At 41.8% G+C, this 23,648-nt stretch overlaps 1 protein-coding gene across 1 annotated transcript in view; it reads left to right on the plus strand.

Moving 5' to 3' along the window:
- The window catches only part of FSHR (follicle stimulating hormone receptor), a 107,186-nt gene that overhangs the window by 67,635 nt on the left and 15,903 nt on the right, over nt 1-23,648 (plus strand). Inside the window, exons 5-8 of the mRNA XM_048507191.1 lie at nt 5,564-5,635; nt 8,496-8,573; nt 14,974-15,042; nt 18,205-18,279. Of these exons, the coding sequence (XP_048363148.1) occupies nt 5,564-5,635; nt 8,496-8,573; nt 14,974-15,042; nt 18,205-18,279 (294 nt within the window). The remainder of the gene's footprint in view (nt 1-5,563; nt 5,636-8,495; nt 8,574-14,973; nt 15,043-18,204; nt 18,280-23,648) is intronic.

Genomic DNA, 23,648 nt, shown 5'->3' on the forward strand with positions numbered 1-23,648 from the left:
GGACAACTAAAAATGGAGGCTACATCAACATCAAAGCTGATAAGCCTGTTGCTAGGGGTGAGATGGAGATTGCTAATTTTTTTTGATGAAGTGGACTGAGTCTTTAACATAATGTGTTGCGTGTCCAATGTGACTTTGTAACTGTGAAGTCAACTGTGAAGTCAAAAATTTTGCCAGTTCATAAAATTTTTGCCAGTTCATATCTCTGGACACAGTGTGTAACAGACTTCCCTCTGTGATACACCTCTGAGGATGCCAGCCACAGATGCAGGCGAAACGTTAGGAACAAGATCCACCAGACCACAGCCACACAGCCCGGAAAACCCACCAAAACCAGTTGAATCTGGCCGTGAAAACCTTCGACAATACATGCCACCCTGAGTTCCTTGGAGGAAGCTCATATCTTCCACAGAACAAAACATGGCAGACCTTCTTTGTTGCAGAATCCTCCATCTGAGTCCTAGTGCCTGCCTAGCCCTGCTCCCACCATCTGTTTGAAAGTCTGAAAGCAAAAATACATTTTGGCATAAATGCTCTTGTATCAAAGTTCCATGTTCAATAATGTACAAAATGATGGTTTTGACAAAGGCAGCGCATGAAAATTAATAATTCTCATATTTGTTCAAGACTATATTCTAATGCAGAAGCATACAATTTTCTTCACTGCTGCACCTCAACGGACTGAACTATCATCTTTCTGTGGAAATAGCATAGAAGGGGGAAAAGATGAGCAAAGTGGGTGCTTGTCTTATTTCTCTTCCAGAGTCCATAACAGGAAATATGCAGCATTGAAAGTGTTAAATCTTTTCTGAACTGGAATTCCATCCAGTTGTAATGTCCATTTAAAACATGTTGAGAAAATCCAGTCATGGATCCTATTGTCTCATCAGATATCCCCCTGAATCCCCTTGATTTCAGTGGAATTGCTGTTACTGGGCCATTTGCCCTGATCTGGATCCTTCAGGCTAGCCTGATTTCCCCAGATCTTAGAAGCTAAGCAGACCACCAAGGAATTCCAGGGTCATTATGCAGAGGAAGGCAATGGCAAAACACCTGTGTTACTCTGTTGTCTTGAAAACCCTATGGGGGGTCACCATAAATCATCAGTAATTCACACACATGCCCACACACAAACACTCAGTTATGAGTTATTTAGCTATTGGCTGTCTACATGGTATTTTCTAAGAGGCCTCCTTCCCTGACCAGTTCTTGGATGTTGTAGAGAAAACACATTGCATTTTTTTTAAAAAAAACAGCCAATGTAATTGTTCCATTTTTCAGTGGTTTTACTGGCTAGGTTGGGATAGCCTTTCATTTGGCCAATAGCTATGAGCTGGAATGACTGGTTGTTGCTCTTCGAATCCATGCTGATCTGCTCATTGTGGTCTCAGAGGCCTGGCCTTCCAAAGGGGCCTGAATGAAAGTGTGCTGAACTACAACCATGGTTTTAGGTGGGGCCATCAGACATTTGTTTCTATGCAGTGCTGTCAGCAACCCAAGCCATAGCCCGTCATGCCAGCTGAGATACAGGACTTGCAACCTTTCCTTCCAAGCCATAACAATTGCAAAAATTCATAAGCTTTCATATCCTTGCAGCCATAGCAATTTAAAGCGCTCTTTCTCATGCTGTTTGCTGTAAAGCAAATGCTTGGGGGATATAAAATGAGATGGATAATGAACCCTCATTGGAATGTGAATGGCCAAACTGAAACTGTGCAGAACATTTGATGCTTCTATTTGGATGCTGTATTTGAGCACTCACTTTGGAATGGAAATGGCTCTTCCATTCATCCTGATGTCAGTTAGAATACCCATATGAATAGTTTATGCACTGCCTTGATGCTCACATTCATACATGAATGCCTTATTATTCTTCCTTGTGCTGTCACAGGCACTTTGGAATTTTATCCATAGCACCGGTGAGAGGGTGTAACTTTTTCTCTACATGTGCTGTTCTTCTTCCTCTTTGTGTAGGTGTGGATTAAGGCATGCTGAGACCCTAAATGATGTTTTAGAGGCTCCATAGTGTTACCACAAATGGGGATTTAATAATGTTTATTAACTGTTCATGTTTTTTTTAAAAAAAAACCAAGTCCCTAAACTTTAGCCTATTTGACTTGTGTATAAATCCATCTCTGCACTGCTTGCTTGAGCTTTCATTAGAGAAGAAAGTGGTTGGGGTTGGAATAGCTTCTCATTTGACATCCTGTGTGTATGTTAAGTGCCATCAAGTCACTTCCAACTTATGGTAACCCTATGACCTCCAAAACCATCCTATCATAAACAGTCTTGCTCTGGTCTTGCTGGCAGTGGCTTCCTTTATTGTATCAGTCCAGCTCATGCTGGTTCCTCCTGTTCACCTGCTGCCTTCAACTTTTCCTAGCATTGTTGCCTTTGTTTTCTCATAATGTGACCAAAGTATGATAGCCTCAGTTTGGTCATTTAAGCTTCTAGGGAGAGTTCAGGCTTGATTTGATCTAGAACCCATTTGTTGGCAGTCCATCGTATCCGTAAAACTCTTCTCCAACTGAACATTTCAAATGAATCAACGTTCTTTCTGTCAGCTTTCTTCATTGCCACCTTTCACACTCATACATAGTAATGGGGGATAGTACAATATGGATTATCTTGGTCACCACTGACACATTCTTACACTTGAGAATTTTTTCCGGCTCATTCCTGGCTGTCCATCCCAGCCTCAACCCCCTTCTGATTTCTTGGTTGAAGTCTTGCTTTTGGTTGATAATGGAACCAAAGAATAGAAAATCTTTAACAATTTCAGTTTTTTTATTATCCGATTTTTCACAGTCATAATGCCCTGTGGTGGATCTGGGAGCATGCCTGCCATGCTGCTTTTTGTCCTGCTGTTGACCCTGCACTACTCCCTGGTTCTTCATGGGATTTGTGGCAGGGTCAGCATGTTATGCCCCAAAAGTTTCTTCACGAGCCCGGTGCTTCTCCATTTGCACCGCAAGCTCTTCCGCAATGTCTTCCACGCATGTGTGGGCAACCTCCATTTCCTGTGTTCTGATTGGCTGAATTCCCCCCCTTCCCCCCACTCACTTTCACTAGTCTAGTTTTAAATGACTCTGAACACACAACAGGTGCTGAGGATTGGCCCCCTTCAGCCCCCCTTGTCTAAAAGCCTTCCGTGTGTGGCAGAATCGCCATTCCTGTGCTGTTCTTCCTCTACTACCTTTTGCAAAATCCCACCACCTCTGTCTAAAATTGAAATCCTTGTGTGTGTGAGAAAACCGCCCCCCTCCCATTGGTGGCACCTGCACACACAGCTTTTCTGTCCAAGGTTTCTCCCTCCTTTCTAAAAAAACAAGGTTTCGCCCTCCATTTTTTCCCACTGCAAGGGGGGGCACCGATTCTCAACGCCTGTCCATTGGTGGGGCAGGCCAGAGTGGCGAGGTGGGAAAAATGGCCCTGGTTCTGCCATCAAGGAGTTTTGCATGGCGTCGGAAGCCACTGGAGCAACAAAGGGGGCATTTCAAAATAGCCTCAATCTTTGTGGGTCTAGAAATTCATGGAGCAAAGCCAATGCTGTGGGGCAGCGCCAGGGCAAAAATTTGGCAGACACACTGCAGCACCGGGGCAGTGCAGAATTCCTAATTGCATCAGGGCATTCCCCATGCCAACAGAGGAGCAATTTCTCCATGCAGAATCGGACCAAGTTAGTGTAATTCTGCAGGGCCTGTAAAACACAGCTGTTCCACCAGGCCTTTTCTATCGAGCCAGCCAGACTTTCTTTCTTTTCTGAAATAATCTCCAGTCCTTGTTCAGATGAGCATGTGCATGTTGGGTTTTTTCTTGTGCTCCCATGTTGGGTTGTTTTTACACCATCTCTGTATTTGTTTTTAAATTTTATGTATTTATGCTGTTTTAAATGTTTTATAGTATATTTATTGTATTGATTGATTGCCTTGTAAGCCGCCTTGAATCACAGAGATATGGCTGGGTATAAATGTAAAAACAAAGAAATAAAGCAAATAATTCCTCAGTAGTCATTACTTTTGTCTTCTTGATGTTCAGCTGTAATCCTGATGTGGCACTTTCTGCTTTAACCTTCATTGGTAGACATTTCAAGTCCTCCCTATTTTCAGACAATAATATGGTGTCATTTGCAGATCTCAAATTGTTAATATTCCTTCCTACAATTTGGCATACTACAGAGTTATTTATCAGGTCAAAATTAAGACAAAGATGGATGGTTTAGGAACGGCTGCCATTTAAGAAAGGGCAGTGTGAACAACTACTCTTTCCAGGACATATCCACACCACATATTCTTCACTAAATCACCCCGTTTTCTTAAAGAGAAAATTCTTATGAGAATTATAGTTTTATAAGTTTCCCCGCATCTAGCACATTCATCTCCTGGGGAGAATGCTGAAACATCCAAAGTTTTAAAGAGCAAGAATCAGAGGCCAATTCTGCACAGGGCAAATATAACAGGTGCAGGATGCTATGTAAACCATTTTAGAGGGAGGGGACTTTGCACTTATCCTGCCCCAAAAATGAGTCAGCCCCATTTTATTTCCTTCAACTCGGGATTTTCAAAAATCACTAAGCCAGCAATCCTTTTGCAAAATCCCAGGTTGGAGCTGCTGCTGCACGAACGGCCAGGCAGGAGGTGTTTTTTTTCCTCCCTTCCACTGCACTGTCCACAGTCAGGGAGAATCTGCCTGCCATTGGTCTGCTATTCCAGAGAGGCCCTTTTTTTTCTTTTAATTGCACATGTGGGACGATCAGGATGGCTGTGGGGGTTCATTGCTGCATGCCTGTGTAGCCACACGTGTGTAGCAGGAAATTTTTAAAAAGAGAGAAGTGTGTGAAGGCGCAAAAGCAACCAGGATTGTTTCCACGGACTCCAATTGCTGCCTGCACGGCAGACGTTTGAATGGAAAAAAAATGGGTTCCTTTATATTGACTGCAACCCACTGTGCATTTGCTGCACAAAATTGGCCAAGACTGAATTACTGTCAGAAAGCTGACTGTCTCAAGTCGCTGTCAAGGCAGATGGACCAGAAACTACTGAATAGGCAGGCTGTGAGCAGGCAGCAGATGAGGAGGGTACATATAATCTGACATTAGATTGGTCTTCTCTTTAAATATTGCTTGCACAGACTGTGAAGCCAGGCTAGAGTTGAAAGCTTTATAGAGCCAGGTGAGGCCTTGTTGTCCTCTCAGGTCACCTTTCAACTGAGTCAGCAAGCTGTTCTGTCTCCTCTCAGCCAACTTTGTTGACAATGCCTAAGAGCTCAGAACAGTAGGCCAATGCTCCTGTCTTCTAACAAGCTGCATAATGGCGTAGTGAATAAGGCAGTTGAATCCCGCTGCCACAATTCTCAATGCAATACCCTCATGTCCTGCAGGACCATAGCGTCCATCAAGCAATGCCCATAATTGGGAGTGATGAATCAGGGAAAATTAGCTTGAGGATTTTTCTCCCTGAAATCATTTCAGCTGTTAAAATTCAGACAACATCCCATCTATTATTATGTGCTGTTTTCCTCTGAGCCATAACTAATTACATCCATTTACTTTTTATCCTTCTAGGGTGATATCAAACACTGGAATCAAGCTTTTACCAACCGTTAACCAGATACATTCTTTGCAGAATTTTGTGTTGTAAGTTCTGATTGCATTTTTCTAATATTAGGGGTTTGACATATTTCCCAAGCAAGGGGGGGAAGACACTGGTTTCATAGTTGTAGTTTTACACATTTTTAGATCTCATTAACTGCTTTCTGTACTATAAATATAACTGAAAGGTGGGATTAAAAAGCTCAAAAATAAATGTATATATCTAACCCTTATGCGTACCCCTACACACATGCACAACAGAGCAAACCAAAACTGGGTTAAAGGTTTCAAAAAAAAGTCAGGAAATCCTCCAGGCTTGCAGAAAGATACTAAATGTTTTAAAAGCAAAGAAACTGAAGAGAAACTAAAGCCCAAAACAGGAAAGTTGGTGTCTTCTATATCTTCACACACAAAAAAAGAACAAGAGTTCTCAGTCAGCATTGTGGGTTGCTGAGGTGATTCCTCACAGCAACAAACTTTCTGCCTCAGGTTGTACTGTTTAGGACCCTCTGCCAAGAACTGAATACCAGGTGGCTTCTCTGATGACTGGCAGGGGATGCTAAAGTCTTCTCTGGATTCTCTGAAACAAAATGAAAGGTTGTCTGAGATTGCTCCAGCAATCTTCTCTGGATTCTCTGATTCTCTGAAACAAAATGAAAGGTTGTCTGAGATTGCTCCATAATGATGTGTTATATGTTAAGTAACCACAACATTGAGGAGGAGGAGGTGAATAGGAGAAAGGTCAGGGACAAAACAAGGGAGCAGTAGAGCCAATGTAGAGGGGGGGCGTGGCAGGGGAAACTGTGGGCTCAAGGACAAGGAGAGAATGAAAGCCAAGTCAGAGGGTACAAGAGAGGGATGGGGAAGCTGTCATTTAGGGAAGATCAAAGACTGAAAGGAGGAAGCAGTGAATTACAGGAAAGGCAGAAGTGAAAACGACATAGGGAGAAGTGAGGATCAGTAAGGGTGGGATTTTCACTCCACTGTGAGAGTCCTAGTACGCCTCTCTTTTGCAAATGCTGAACTAATATATTTAGTGAGAAATCTTACTTAAAGTTGAAAGATGCAAACATCTTCTTTTAAAAATGGAAGTTACATGGAAATTACAATTTATAGCTCAATCCTATGGGGGGAAGGGCATGGGCCAATGGAACAGCTGTGTGGCTGTGTCAGTGCATTTGCCCTCTCCACCAGCATAAGGGGCACCCCCACCACTAGAGAAAGCGAAGACTCTGGTGTTCGAGCACCCCACAGCTCCACAACAGGGAACCCCAAAAGTGGGTCCCACTGTGGAGCTACACTGGTGTCCGAGCAGACACTGGCATGGGGGGGGGGGAGGGGGGCAGGCAGAGGCACTCCCAAGGATGAAGCCAAATGTAGTCAGTTTCCACCCGGGCTTTCAAGCTGGAATTGCCACAGCAAGTACCTCAGATTTATGCCACCGAAAAGGGTGATGTGACTCCATTCAACTATATGGAGGGTTCTCCGGGCAACCAGGTTTTTTTCTGCTTTGCAGCTTCCCTGTGCTGCTTGAAAGCCCTCTGGAGGTCTCTGGATTGGGCTCCACAACTTCCAGATTCAGGACTGACTTTTAAGTGCATGATTTTTTGAAGTTTAGGATAGATTTCAGACTGTTTTTCTGTGAAAGTATGATGACGACCGCATTTTTGGCTCAAGTCATGTATCTTATACCTAGCTCATGTGGAGAATAGCCTTCTAGTACATACTATCTGATCCTTCATCTGAAGTTACCAGGGAATGAACCTCTGACTTCCTGCATCCAAACTATGTACTCTGTCACTGAGCTATAGCTGTAACTCCCACCTCTGATATCTGGGTATAAAGAAAGAAATCTTTAGAGTTGGAATATTTAAAAAATCCCATAGTGTCTAATATCTAATATCCACATGGACAAATACTCATGCAATATTGTGTGTACTTTTATTGAGTGTTCAAAAAGGATTTTCCGCCCTGTAACATATGTTAGGTACTCCAGACTCAGAGCTGAAAATGTCTTACTGGTACTGTCTCTCTCCAGAGATTCCGAAAAGATGGGATGTACCCCTTTCTTACCAGTACTTTGTACTAGTTCACTTTCACCATGTTTATGAGAACAGTGGAAATAATCTGACTTCAAAACTTCAAAATGTTTCAAAAATTCCTGTGTGTGTCCTCAAATTGCTTCCTTAAAACATTTAAGGAGTAATATTAACCCTACACCATGATTTCAGGAGCAAAAATATTTTTTTCAGGGCAATGTTAGATAGGTATTTTATCATTGTTAGTTTGATGCCTTGAATCCAGCTGTTTGTGTTCAGGAGGATTCCAATGCATCAATGAATGAGATAAATTCTTTTATTTTGAGAAAGTACTTTCTGGTTCCAATCCAGACAACTGTTGTGAGAAATATTTTTGCCTCCTACCACGAAACGTATGAAACCCTCTTAAACGTTTGGACAAAATTCTTTGTTGACTACCTATTGATAGTATCAATTTCACAGAGAAAATAGGTTAGCCAGTGCTGCCAAATTGCAGATCTGATGCTGAAGGTATGATTGTGAATCCCAGTTCTACAAATTCTGAATTCCAATTGCCATTTATTAAAATCCATAACTGTTTATCATTAAATGTAACCTCTTGTTTTTGAAGGATCTAAAGGAAATTAAAGATGTTCCAGACTGCTGTGAAGATCCACTGCCAAAACCTTGGCAGAATTCTTATGACTCAGAAAGCAAGAGCCAGATAAAATAAAAATGACCTTGGCCCTTAAAAACACAACCCTGATATCCAAAATTTGGGTAGAAGGGAAAAGTAGTTCATCTCTGATTGCATTACATGCCAAAAGGAAAAGTGTGTGTTTTAAGATCTGATATGTTTGTGTGTGTGTGTGTGTTTTCAATTGCAGAGATATCCAAGACAACATATACATTCGCAGAATAGAAAGAAATGCTTTTCTAGGTCTAAGTGCTTACCGTGTTGACATGTAAGTAAAATCTGCCCTATGCAATTTTTGTGTCCGTGAGTGTACATATGCCCTTGTGAAGCTGTTTTTGCTTTAAACTACTGAGGTGTGGAGTTACTGGGGCAAGAGATTTCCTGATCCTGTCCAGCATTTCAGTGACTAGAGCAGGGGTAGGGAACCTGCGGCTCTCCAGATGTTCAGGAACTACAATTCCCATCAGCCCCTACCAGCATGGCCAATTGGCCATGCTGACAGAGGCTGATGGGAATTGCAGTTCCTGAACATCTGGAGAGCCGCAGGTTCCCTACCCCTGGACTAGAGGGAGAAAGAAAAAAAATTAAATCACCATCAGAGACAGCATGTTTTCACTTTCAGGGAAACCTGAAATTATCATCATGCTTCTCTAGACATCTTCCAGAGTTCTGTGGTTTTTCTACAGTCTGTGGTTTTTCTACAGAGTTCCTGGGAGTCCTAAAGAGGTCTAATGTCTCTTCTGGAAGTGAAATCATGTAGTGGCTGCTGGCTATCCCTCTATATCCACAGCACACCCAGTGTGCCCCCAGTCCTGCAACCGTACTTTTAGCAGAGATTTTTAAAAAACACAAAAGTTTTATTTTATGTATTATTTATAAATAACCTAAAACTAATAGGTGACGTATAATGAATAAAAAATTATAAAAGTGTTCTAGTAACTGCAACTGCTGGATTGAATCCACCAGAGAATTTCAGAAGCAGAAATATTTCTACCCAAAGAATGTGACTTTCTCACCTCCTCACTCCTGCTGCAGCTCAGAATGGTGGGTTCCGCACAGCACAAATATAACATATTTTGGACGTTATAAATAGTTGATTATTGTGGGTTTCCCGGGCTGTGTGGCCGTGGTCTGGTAGATCTTGTTCCTAATATTTCACCTGCATCTGTGGTTGGCACCGTCAGATGTGTATCATAAAGAGAAGTCTGTTACGCACTGTGTTTGTGGGCAGAACCTTGTGTTTGTGGGCAGAACCTTGCACAGCTCTCTTTCCCAAAACAGGTTCAGCCCGTTATATTTCTCTCAATATGGATTTTTCAAAGATTGCTAAAATAGCAATCTTTTCCCCCCAACCCGGGTTGAGGATGGTTCCTGCCTGCTAGCAAATGCCAGCAGGCAGGAAACACTTTATTTCTCCATCCAAACCTCTTAATTTTGTTTCCACTGCTTGTGCCCACCATTTTGTGTGCTGCAAGAGATTCTCTGTGGAAGTTTCCTCTGCTTGCCGTTCATCCATTTGCTATTTTGCTGTAAAAAAAATGAATAAAGTTTGTTTAGCCTAGCAATCCAGTGCACATGTCGTGTTTCCTTTTTGTTCTGTTTTCAGGGGACTATCTGTGAAGCTACAGTGACACGAACAGAGAAGCTACAATATGTGCATATTTGGGTTGCCATAAATTTCCAGACAGTCCCCTCAAAACAAAAGAAAAAGAAAAACAACACATGCATGGGATTGCTAGGCTAAACAAACTTTATTCATCTACTTTTTTGCAGCCTTCTTGAACAACTCAACTGTGTTGCAAATGTCAGCCTATACCCAGAAATGGGTTTAAATCTTATGACTATGAGAGTCTGGATATCAGCCTTGAAATTTTGGGTGCACCTCCATCACAATGCAAGGCCAGGCAAGTTAACATGTGACATGTTAACTTGCCTGGCTGTCACTGATTCATACCGCTCCAAATGGAACCAACAAATTACAAATTATATCGGTATGTCGCTGATTCATACCACTCCAAATGGAACCAACAAATTACAAATTATATCACAACCTTAGGTTTCTCTGTGGAATTTTTTTCCAACTCGGATGAGATCAGTACCTTTTGCACCTTAAAACAAAGAGTACTTGATCTGGAAAGACAAAAACTGCTATCTAAAACTAACAGACCTTGCTCATCGTTGAGCTATGGACTTCTTCCACCTGGTGGATCCCTTCCGGCCTACTTCAGAAATCTCTCAACCCCATTATTGAGATGCTTCTTTATGCAAGTTCGTCTAAATGTCCTCTCCTCTGCAGTTCTCCGTGGCAGATTCCTGCAGGTCTCATGACAAGCAAGAACTTGTCAATGTTCAGCCAACCAAGTGGAAACAACTGCTCATATAATCCTGTATTTTTCTCGCCACACAGAACTCAGGAGTCTCTACATTAAACCTCATATTAATTAGTGTCTTGCCACTTCCGACCAAGACAAGCTATGTCTGCTTTTGAATGACTGCTGAACTAAAAGGACCCTACGTCATTATACCCCACTGAAGTCCTTCCCCACAAACCCAGTCGTCCTCAGACGCCACCCCCAAAATCTCCAGATATTTCCCAACCTGGATTTGGCAACCTTGGGTCCAAACAGGTGACATTTGCCCCTCCACATTCCTTCTAGGGAATCAAGAGAAATAGTACTTGCTCATTTTTCCTAGGGTAGAGACTTACCTTTTAAAAAGTATGCTGGGAATGAAGAAGTGAAGAATGACTTACTCAGGGGGGTGGGGGGTTACTATTGTAGCAATGAGCCTGCCCATGCTTCTGTTGCTCAGCAGTTCTTTTTACACTATTTACCTGTTGGAAGCTTTCCATCCAGTTCAGTTTTAAAGCCCCCAAAACAAGCCTTGTTTCCATTTGAAGCTGATTGTAAAAGCTGAGAAAAGAAAGGCATTCAGCAACCTTCCCTTCCTCTCTTCCTCTCTTGCCTTTTTTTTAAAAAAGATTGCAACATGGAGCAAATTTAAAAATTAATGATGCCCAGGATATTCTCCCTTTACATTTGCAAAGATAGTCCCCCCATGATTCAAGTGATGCTTTAACAGACAGCAGGGTTTCTTCATATTTCCAGTCAGCTACAGACATTCCATTACTCAGGCAAATAATGGCTGGAGACACTGGTAATCTGGTACACTTGTGCATAATGTTAACATATTGTTACAGGCTTCCTCTTGGGGTAGTGGCATGCTGTGTACTTAGAAACCTTCTTGGGGTGTGGGAACAACTGGGTTCCTTAATGAAGCAGCATGAATCCCTGATTTGTTTTTTATGGTGTGTGCATATCTAAATTTATACAAAATAGATGCCTTTTCTCCAGCATTATGACAGTGATGGTCACCATTTGTTTAAAGTTTTCACGAGCCTCGTTCACAGACAGTGATTACATTCAGGGACATGCCAAACTACTCCACAGATTTGAGGTCTGACTTGAAACACTGCTGTTTTGGTTCCTTCCTCTTCTTGCCAACTCTCTGTAAATTCTTAGCTCTAATTTGTATGCAACTGAAATGGTGCAAAGACAGTTAAAGAAGTATGAGGGTGGAATATAATAGAGATTTACAAAACAGGGGACAGAGTCTCTTGTGCAGCCTTCAGTTTATAAATAAGTCCTTCCCCACCTCCTTCATTGTACAATGTGAAGGTGTCAAGATGGGAGAGAACCATTTGTAAGATAGAGACTGGCAACTTCACTGAGACATTGAATGCTTAGGCCACCAATCACATTGCTGAGGTGTGAATTATAAAATGGAAGACCTTGTTCATATTAACTGAGGGAGGAGACCAGTTTTGCTTCCTGAAGGACAGCAAGCCATTCGCCACAAGCAAAACTCTCTGTTTCCCACATTACAGTTTCTTTAGCGTGAGTGACCAATATGAAATGATAAATGAATGGGCTATCTTAATGCCTGGAAACTCCTGTCAAGAAGTCAGTGGCTAGTGAATGACTTCTCCATCTGAACCTTCTGTCACAGCCTGCAAGCTGGACCTTAGAGCGTATACCTCCTGATGGGTTCCTTTGAACTTCCCGGCTTTTCATAAAGGCTTGAGTCAAAGAGAGTCTGGACGTGAGGGCCCCCCCCTTTTTTTTACTGGCTTGTCACCTCCAAGGGGTTACGGAAGGTTTTTTGGTAAACTCTGATCAGCTTTGACACACATTGAAGATGTGACACCACAGGGCACGTGCCTTTCACAGTCAAAAGGGTAATCTCTCCATCCATGACCATAATTGATTTCCGTGTCAACTTTAGCACACCCTTTTGGACCTTAGATAAGCGTATTGCTTGAATGGGCAGCTTTCGCTCTGGATTAGAGGCTGAGTGTGGAGGTTTTCTGACACTTTAATTAAATGATTCATTGTCAACCCATCACTCAGGCCTGCCACTTTGAGTTAAGAGTGGATGAGCCTTGCAGAGTCACAATAGGAGCAGAGAAGGCAAATTATGCAGTGGAAGTGATAAATATAACAGACTGTAGAAGATTGTTTGGGACTGAGCTAGGAGTAAGAGAGGGAAAGGCACATTAAGTTTTTTGTGCCTCAGGAAAAAAATCCCAGCAAGCTCTGGGGTTGCATGTGTGAAATGCCTGGTTATTATCATCATGTCATTTATGTATCACTTGAGTGTCAAAAAAACTTTGTTGGTTTTAACTAATAGAATGCTGCTCCCAAACCGTAATGCCTTAAAAGGTTCAGAAGTTGCATCTTCACAGAAGGAAAACTAAAATGGTAACTTAATTTGTCTCATGGGATGTACTGGCAGTAAGCAGAGAAACAAAATTCCTCAGAAATTTAACATTGTACAGTATTTCAAACATTTAAATATGTTAATCAGTTAATTAAATATGAATATCAAATATGTTTGGATTTTACATAGAATATTCAAATTTGCGGGGTGCTTTTGAAAAAACTTAAAATATTTATCCCATTGGATAAATTTCAAGGCCATAATTGCAAAGTTCAACTTGTTTTTTTATTAAAGAAAACTCATATTCATAACTGGAAATATTTAACATTTAATCTAAATTCAAATACTTGAAGAATTCTCTCACCCCAATTCATTGTTGTTCACTCCCAGAACATGCAATGCTGTCTTATATTATACAAAAGCATTGGTCCATTTTGGTGTTTCCTACTGTTTAGTCAAAATTCAGCCCTGCTACCTATGATACTTAGTGGGAAACACCAGGATCTGAATCTTGGAACCTGGGATGTAAAATATTGTTCTTATTGTCCTAACTAATGGTAGCCTTATAAGATTTTGGCTGAGACAAGGCTTAAACTGTAGGGTCTCCTGGATCATAGTTTAAATTTATAGCCACTGTATCTGCAATATAAAGTCAACAATCAAGCCAATGAACTGTAAATCCTATCACTGGAATAGCATGCAAAGGAAGGGGCAAGTCAGTCAGCAAGGAGTCTGATGATTGTTAGTATTTCATGTGATGAAACATACCTGTTCTCTTGTCAGATGCACGCCCAAACTATGGCTGCTGTTAGCTCAGGTCGGGGCTATGAATACAGCTGTAAGATTTGAGTTAGGAACTCAAGTGTTTAGTGAAAGAGAACTTGTTTTTGCTGCATATATGTGGTCCAAAGCTCAGGCTGTTTCCACACGAGCCAAAAAAGCCTGTAAAACGATGGTAAACAGTGTCATGAGCAGGGAGTTCGCACAGCAGCCGCTGCAGAAACGATGCTACAGCAACACTCCAACAGCCCCACAATGGTGTATTCGAAAATCACTCAAGCGAGTCTTTTCAACAATGGCTCTCCGCAGCTGGCATTGTAGAAAGTGCCCACCAGGAATTGGTGCCACAGAGCCTGCCCCCCACAGTGGTGGCCCACACTGGCCAATCCTGGCACTGAATACCCATGACGACTACTCTGGGGAAAAAAGAACATCGTTTGCAAAGCACAGCCATGCAAAGCACCGCAGTTCAGCCGATGCACTACCTGTCCACGGAGCACCTGCCCATGCTAATGCTCCATTGCTGCAGCATTGCCTGTAACACCAATGGCACAACGCTGTAATTGGCTGTGCAGAAACAGCCACAGTTTCAGCCCCAGGGACATGGTTTCTGAGCTCTAACTGGGTCTCCAAGTTCATGTTTAAGTCCTTGACCAGAAACTGGTTTGGAAAATTGATTGAGATTGGAAAGTTAGGATAGGATTTCTAAATCCTGTGATCTAATCTGCATATTATGCAAGTTGGTTGATACTTATGCAACTCAAATGTATTAATTGTTTTGCTCTTTATCATTTGACTTGTATCTTCTGTTAACTACTACCAAAACATTAGGAAAGGTGACCCTTTGCAATCATTCTCCCTTCATTTATATCTCCCTTGCAGATATCTATGTTTTGACCACCCTTTCATTTCACTGAGGAAGTTTATCTATGGCAGACTGTTTGTAAAATATTTAGGAAACTGCAAGTTACATTATTTGGGTTATCACTTTTATTTAAGGCTCCTTTATGGTTGCAAAATTTGGTCATCTTTGAGTGGGAAGGGAGGGATATTATTGAATTCATGTAGCAGTTTCTGAGAATGTGTAACTTCCTACTGTAGGTTTTTGATTATTAATTTATGGGATTCCTTTTTGAATTATAAAAATTATTTATTTACCTTCATTTCAGCAGGCTGAATCAAAATGGAATACAAGAGATTGAAAACTATGCTTTCAACGGGACTATCTTGTTTGACCTGTAAATATGTATTTCTTCTTTGGCTTTTTGGGACAAGTTTTATAGGAAATATTTCTGTAGAAAACATTCATTTCAGTTTTAAATGTTACTGATAGTATTGTTCCTCGGGCATATTTAATCAGTTTCTTGTTCACATATGGCTTTACAAAATTAATGTCTCAATCTATATCTGAATATGATTGATTTACATGCAACCAACTATAAATGGAAAATGGGAATTCATGGAAGACTTGATAGAGTATCTGTTGTCCATCAACCTCTGCAGTTTGTTTTTGGAATTCTGCTGCCTTGGAGTGTTTGTTTCCCCATCCCATCCACCAATAACACAAGCTGTGATAATTCTTGATGAAGGTCAGCTAAGGATCAAGCTGGACAAGATGGGTATCAAGGATCTCCCTGCATCCCTTAAAGAATAGTTCTAGCCTTGTAGGAAGTAGGAGGGTTCATTCTTTCCACCCCTGCATGGTTTTGCTAATCAATACCACCCTCACCTCCAAGGTGTTATTAGCCCATTAAAGGCGGGGAAAAGACACACATACATTTTTTCATACCTCATTCTTTTAACCACAGTCCTCACTCAATTCCAGCCTTTGGAGGTTGCCAACTATTGATGTAGTGGTGGTTTTGGTCTGAGATTTCAAAGAAATCTCCTGTGACAAGTTCAGCAATGGAATATAGCTGAGGCTGGGGAAGCCAGAGAGAAAGAGCCTTCACACTGATTCTCCTGTTGAGGACAGAAAAGTGAGACAGAGAGTGGCTGAGGAAGGGATCTCCTTTCCGCCTCTTCTCTGCTCCTTCTCTCTCTTTGTGCAACACCTTGCATGTCCCTGCTTGATTTGCTTACTTCATACATCTGTGTTATGACCAAAGTTACCCTTGTAAATCATGTTTGAGTGTAAGAATGTTTGCCCTCCAGAAAAAAAAGCCCGTCATTTTCTAGAGCAGATTAAAAAGAAATCCCTAACAAGCTTCCCTGTAGCTTCCAGTTGTATGTTCCTCCCCTCACACAGTGCAGCAGCTTTCACTCAGAATAATGCCATGTCCACATTAATATATATGTGCAGCTACAATGTGTACTTGATGTACCTGGAATTGCATCCAGCTAAAGCAATCTACACTTGAATATATTTCTGCCCTTGATCTGTCATCTGCACTGGTTCTCAAAAGTAACGTAACCAAAAACAAAAACAATCTATAATAAAGGACACTGGGAAATTTAGAGGTGAGTAAATGTGGTTGTAATAATGTTATACCTTTTAATGTTCTTCTGAACTGATTGAACATAATAATTAGACGTTATTTACATTTTCCTGGAAGTCTGAAATGCATTATTGTGAATTTTAGGAATTCTTAATTCCCCCCCCCCCCCCCAGTAAATAGTATGTAGGTGTTTTGTGTTTGCTTTTTTCACTAACTAGCTTTGTCATTTTCTTTTGCGGGGAGTGGCCCATCTTCAGGCTCCATTTGTAACCTCTTATAGACAGTGTCAAGGATTACAGACTTAAACTGATTTAATATCTGCTCAGAGAACTCTGGGTACTGCAGTAATTTAATGGTAGCTAGTGACTCAAAATATTTAGCACTATTTTTAAACTATTGTTTCCAGGATTTTTTGCTGAAAGCCATGAGAGTTTAAAGTGGTATGAAGACAGCATAAATCTGTAGTGTAGGCACCTCTGTGGCTGCACAGTTGCATGCCCCCCCCTCCAGCTCACTTAATGCACAGGGCAAGGGGGTACGTAAGGGGGCGGGGGTTCCCAGGCTTAAAACCTCACCATTACATGTCCAAAACTCCACCCCCGTTTGTGTTTTTTTTGTATTTTTATTTTTGCATCACTTTCAATGTTGTTTTCACTGGGGACCCCAGATCCTCCCTTTAAGGTGGATTTAAAAGAAGAATCTGGTCTCCCTAGTTCAGGGGTAGGGAACCTGCGGCTCTCCAGATGTTTAGAAACTACAATTCCCATCAGCCCCTACCAGCATGGCCAATTGGCCATGCTGACAGAGGCTGATGGGAATTGTAGTTCCTGAACATCTGGAGAGCCGCAGGTTCCCTACCCCTGCCCTAGTTCAAACACCATTGGAAATGATGCTGTTTGGGGGTGGATTCCAGCATCACAGTGGCCGCCCATGGGGGGGTGCAAAACTCAGATTTTTCACAGGGCTCCATTTTCCCTAGCTACGCCTCTGCCCGGAGGGGAGGGCAGAAGGGACTGCCAGCTGGGAACCCAGCCAGTGGGGGGGCGGGCAGAGGAGTCTGCCGTCCCTGGCCTTGGAGAGCTGGTTTTATAAGCACTGAGGCCTGGGGTGGGGCTTGGGGAGACATAGCCACGCCCCCAGGGGCAGGTGGCGGCATGGCCCCACCCCCCCGAACCCACCCCATAAAAAATCTATACCTACGTCCCTGGCACAGGGGATGTTGAGAGTGTGAGGAAGGAGCCTGCTTCTCCTGACCCAACCCTTGAGGAAGCAATAGAGGCAGTTAGCCAGTTGAGCAAAGAGTAGGGGCTTGGCAGCCGATGTTCCCACATCTCCTCATCCACCCACCTAACTCCAGTGTCTGCATTTTGACATGGGGAGTTGGTGGAGGAGGCTTGATCCTGCCCACCTGTCCACTTTCAAGTTATGGAACACTGTGGCTTCATTGTCTGATGGGGGAAAAGACTCCCACTCTTCTTCCTCTGGGCTCTGACAGCATGGGTTCCAAAGCAGTTTTTAAAACATTTTTTTTGTTTGGGGATTTTTCTGCATGGGGTCCCCCAAGTTTGGAGACAACTCTCCCTTGTCAGAATGTGACCCAAAACTGCTGATTTAAGTATCCACAGATGACTATCAGATATATTGATGTTTTAATTAGTATTGTGGTTTGTATTAATTTTGTTAGGTGACTTTTTATTTTAAATCAAAGTTTTGGAAATATATCTTTTAACAAACCACAAATTAAGACAAATGTTCCATGAACTCTTTTAGAGCCAATAATTTATGAAGTTGTAAGGCTTTGTGAACACATCTCTAAATTCATGGGATGTGTTAAGATTCTTTTTTCCAATATTATCACTTATTTTAGATAACTGATTAATCAATTAAATGTTAGTCATGTAAACAAGCCAATTAATTGATGAATAAGAATTAACTGATGACAGTATCCATTCATTCATTCAGAAATCTTGGTGGTAATTCCAATCTAGAAAAACTGCCTAATGAAGTTTTCCAGGGAGCCAATGGACCAGTTTTCTTGTAAGTACCAATTCACATTCATTTTTTGTTCATGTTACACTCTCACTGTTCAAACCAGACATAAATGTTCTTCCATAGGGAATATGACATGTTGTCAACTCTAGTAATGACTGAATATGTTTAATCCCATTTTATTCCCAAATTAAATTCTCGGTTCCAAATTTATATATTCATGATGCCCTACTATACCTTTGAAGAGTTCAAAGTAGCTAATGTCATCTTCCATGCAAACATCCTACAATGTTTATTTATTTATGCAGGGGAAGAGAACAATGCAAGCTGCTTTGTTTGCCAATTGGGGCAAAAGTCAGGGTATTAAATGAAGTAAGTAAATATTTGTGCCCAGTTTTTTTCTCATTTTCCACTAGGCTTTCGGTCCCAGAATGCCTCTTGTGCTACCCAGGGAATTATGCCACATTTTAGTATGTCATAGCCCATTGGACGTCAGTGGGGTTTTTCAGGCTTGGGAGGAGGTTTTTGTTTTGTTTTTCAAGCTGCCTATACTGCCTGAAACCTCTTAGGCGACAATGTAGCTATGCTGCAGTGACGGTGTCCCTGGCTGTTGCAGATCTACCCATCCCTTTGGATATGTCTGCCTACACTGCATATGTATATATTACACACACACACACACACACACACACACACACACACACACCATGCCTTCCCCATGGTTTCAATATTTCCAGAAATTTTCCAGCTCCAGCAGTGGAGTGGTGTAGTCCATCAGAGTTTGCACTCTGTGATTCATTCAGTCATGTTGCCTGGCTATTATAGTTTAGTATGCATGCATATTGAAGGCCCCTTCCGCACCTGCAGAATAATGCACTTTCAATCCACTTTCAATGCACTGTGTAGCTGGATTTTACTGTACGGAATAGCAAAATCTATTTGCAAACAATTGTGAAAGTGGATTGAAAGTGCATTATTCTGCATGTGCGGAAGGGGACAAAGTGAGTCCTACTAGCCAGCTTGTTTTCAGCCAGGTCCCTGCATGTCTGTGAGAAACAATCCCTGAGTTTTGCAGCATCCCTAACATGACATAAATCACCACTTTCCAAACTTATCCTCTCTCTTCCCAATAGTGTTTATTGCTTCTTCTTTTTCCCTTTTTGGTACAAGTGGCCATAATATTCATGTTTGGATAAGACTTTAACCGAAGCTTCTTTTTTAGCAGCCAAGCAATAAACAGTTCTTTGGCAAAGAAAGAGAGAAAGAAATTACAATCCACGTCATCGTTTCCCATCATAAAAAGTTAATGCAGTGCCTTTGTAAGCAGGAGCCAAACACAATTTCATTCTGATGGGTTATCAAATTGATTTCACTGTAGTTCAGATTCATCCAACAGTTCAAATTCAAACACTGAGTTATTTTTATGAGAATTATTCTGTTCTATTACACCATTCTGTGGATAGTAAATTGCCTTTCTTATCCTGGCCAAGATCATGAAAGTGAGGTCTTCTAGTCATCTGTCACTGGAGTGTACATCCAAACGTACATTCACTTACAGGAATGATTGACCCATAATAACAACTTTGCTTGGCAAAAACAGAATTGCTTATATATTTTTGCAGCATAGAGATTGATATTTTAATAAATGGCATGGCATGATCGGTTGTCTTGAGTTTTTGCTGTTCCTGAGTCAGTATTTGGGTGGCAAGAAATATTTATGGTTTGATTGGTAGATTAATATAGTACCATTTGTATGCTTTATAGACTTACAACAAGAAGGCAGGGTCCTGCTCTGAGACACTTCCTATCTAATATTTGACACTAAGGAGACAGTGCATGTGAGATAGAAGCAGAGAAATAGAGGACGAATATGCATTCATTTCAGCTGCATTTACTGATTGATTTATCATTTCTCTATTTGAAAGCTTGTTATCTTGAGCTGCTCTACCAATAGTTTCTAAGGCACAAGTGCAATTATAATTTTTGCAGAAGCCAATAAAACATCATAAATGCAGCAACAAACATCTGAAAAGCACAATGATTGGGATCAACAATGGTGGATTCTGCAAAGGGCAAATATAATGGGTGCAGAACGCTATATGTACGGTTGGGTGGGGGGGACTTCTCACTTCCCCAAAACGAGTCTGCCCCATTTTATTTCCCTCAACCCAGAATGTTAAAAAAAATCACTAAACCAGTGATCCTTTTGCACAATACCAGATTGGAGCTGCTAGGCAAGAGGCGCTTTATTTCCCTCTCTCCCATCCACCCATTCACTTTGGTTTCCATGCCATCCACAGTCAGGGAGAATCCGCCTGCCATTGCAGGGAGGCCCCTTTTTCTTTTTTTATTTTGTGTGTTGCACATGCACAGCTACACAGATGCAGTCGATTGGATTGGGAGACGAGCTGCATGGCTGTGGGGGTTCATTGCTGCATGCCTGCATAGCTACACATGCATTGCTGGAAATTTAAAAAAATGTGAAGGCTTGGGCTCCAATCACTTTCTGCACTACATGCATGTGAAGGGGAGAAAGGAAAAGGGGTTCCTTTACAATGAATGCAACCCATCATATATTTGCTGTGCGGAATCAACCAGTCTCAGCCTCATTCAATAAGCAGCAGAAAATAAATAGGTGCAGAAAAACCAACAGCCAACTAAAAAAAAAATTGAATAAGTCACAGCAGCAAGAGCTTATCTTGACATCAATGGTTCCAAGCTGGTAACCAGATTTGACAAGAACCACCACCACCACCCCGCTACCCCTGCCTTCTTCTAATGCTTATAACCATTCCATAACAGAGATTGTCATGCTTGGTCTTATCAGCTTTGTCTTACTGGTTAGATTCTATGGATAGGGCTAGCGGCATTTGTGTAGAAGACCCCAATGATATTCATTAGTCTCTTCTTTCCAAATCAAGTCAGAATGATTGGATGGGTCAATAAGAATCAGTATTATGGATCAATAAGAATTTCTGCTAGGTTGCATTTGGCAGTCTTGGATGAGGAGCAAAAGAGGTCCACAGAACCTCAGGATCCATAGACTTGAAGGGTTACCCTGTAGGGTTAGCCTTGGAAGGATTACTGTGTAATTTGAAAACCAATGCCGCAATATCTAGAAGTCCCCTACAGTGGTTCCAGATCCACATTTTGTAGTAGTGCAGTATAAGAATCATGGCTACCAATGGGATAGCCATGTTAGGCTATTAGAACAAAAACCAAAGTATGAAGTGACTTAAACCCACTTCAACAAATTTGGGATGTTTGAGGCTGAAAATAAAAATTGCATTTCCAACACTATCACTGCCATATAAACATATAATAAATGAAATAGCTGCATATTTGCTGTAATGGTACCCCAGAACTTACCTACTAAGGTGGGCTACCTTACCTTGCCAATTGATAGGGCTACATCTCCTTTAATCTGCAGCCAGTCTGACTTGACATGAAATGCCCTTTGTAATCCAAACAAAGCTACCAATTTCTTATGGAGGATTAACAAAATCCATCCACAGTGCCTTGAAGGGGTGTGTTAAGCTAGAAAAATAGCTTTACCATCTCCTGTCCATTTGATAGAGGTTTTGATATGTGGAAACTAACAAATATAATTTTTTGTGGCACAGAAATACTTCAACCAAGTATTCATAGCCACAGATGAAACTGAAGTTAAATGGACTGGGTTCAAAAGCTGGAAACCTGATGGGGTGAGTGTGTGCGTGCATGCGCCCACACATACATCATTGTACTGTGCAACATAACAGTGGAAGAATGGCACCATCAGCAGCAACAGTCTTGGCTAATAAAAAGCATCGTTTGATCGAAATATTATCAGAGGATCAAACAAGCTCTAGTTGGTTTGATGTGATACCCAGCTCAGAACTGTTCAGGCTTTTAGGACTCCCTCACCCTTTGCCTGCTACACTGATATTGAAGGCTCCCTGGTTAGAACCATCCCTAATTTGTTGTGACATCCAAATTGGATGATTCAACAAACTCTTGTTTCTTGCTTGCAAACCAGAATTCTAAATCAGAATAAAATCATAATTTTGATACCTGGTTGATACCTACATTTTAGGTAAGAAACAAACCACAAATTGGGGAGTTGTGGGGTTTCCGGGCTGCATGGCCATGTTCCAGTAGCATTTTTTCCTGACATTTCGCCTGCATCTGTGGCTGGCATCTTCAGAGGATCTGATGGTAGTAAAGCAAGTGGAGTATATATACCTGTGGGATGTCCAGGGTGGGAGAAAGAACCATTTGCATTGGTTAATACGTGGATAGGGAATATGTGGATTAGCAAGTATGATTTGCATGAGTGGAATCCACCCATTTTAGCATATGTAAGTAACAATGAAGTTGTATAATCAATTACCGGTAGTGAGGGCATCTATATAGTAGTTGCCTGGCATTTTAATCCATTGCTTCCTGCAGAGAGACATCCTGTGTCTGGGTGGGGTTCACTAACCATAGTCTTGATTCTAGTGTTTTTAAGTACTGGTAGCCAAATTCTGTTCATTTTCATGGTTTCTTCCTTTCTGTTGAAATTGTCCATGTCCTTGTGGATTTCAATGGCTTCTCTGTGTAGTCTGGCATAGTGGTTGTCAGATTATCCAGAATTTCTGTGTTTTCAAATAACATTCTGTGTCCAGTTTGGTTTATCGCGTGTTCTGCTATTGCTGATTTTTCTGGCTGAATTAGTCGGCAATGCTTTTCATGTTCTTTGATTCGTGTCTGGGCGCTGCATTTCGTGGTCCCTATGTAGACTTGTCCACAGCTGCACGGCACACAGTAGACTCCTGCAGAGGTTAAAGGATCCCTCTTATCCTTTGCTGAACGTAGCATTTGTTGAATTTTCTTAGAAACCACAAAACGTTAAACCATCCAATCTGGGCATGCTGATAAACTATGGTTATTTCTATACCTGCAGGACAGTGCAGAAGGAAAGCAGAGAGGGAGAGACATGCAAAACTCAAGGAGTTGCATTTTGTTGGTGATGTCTGAATGTAACCTGGGTCTCAGATACTCTTGGCCAAATCCATCTGTTGTGGGATGAGACAATTACAGGACCTAATGTTTGCTGATTGCCTAAGGGCTGATCAAAAGACACAGATGCAAGAGGTATTAACCCATTATGTGTCAACTTCTCAAATAAGCCAGGGAGAATCTCCAGGGCAAAACATTCTATTATGGCAGGAGACCAGTGTCCCTTTTCCTCTGCTCCCTGCTACAGGAAAAGAGGTAGAGTGTGTAGAGGAGGAGGCAGAGGCGTAGCTAGACCAGAGTGCGCCCGGTGCACACTCTGGCTTTTTCGCCCCCCGCCCCCCTCGTGGCACCCCCCCCATGGCACCCCACCCCACTTACTTTTAGGAAAGGAGCAGGCCGGAGAAGAAGGCCGGAAGCCTGCCTGCGTTGCCTGG

This window comes from Sphaerodactylus townsendi, linkage group LG01, assembly GCF_021028975.2.
Source record: "Sphaerodactylus townsendi isolate TG3544 linkage group LG01, MPM_Stown_v2.3, whole genome shotgun sequence".
Lineage (NCBI taxonomy): Eukaryota > Metazoa > Chordata > Lepidosauria > Squamata > Sphaerodactylidae > Sphaerodactylus > Sphaerodactylus townsendi.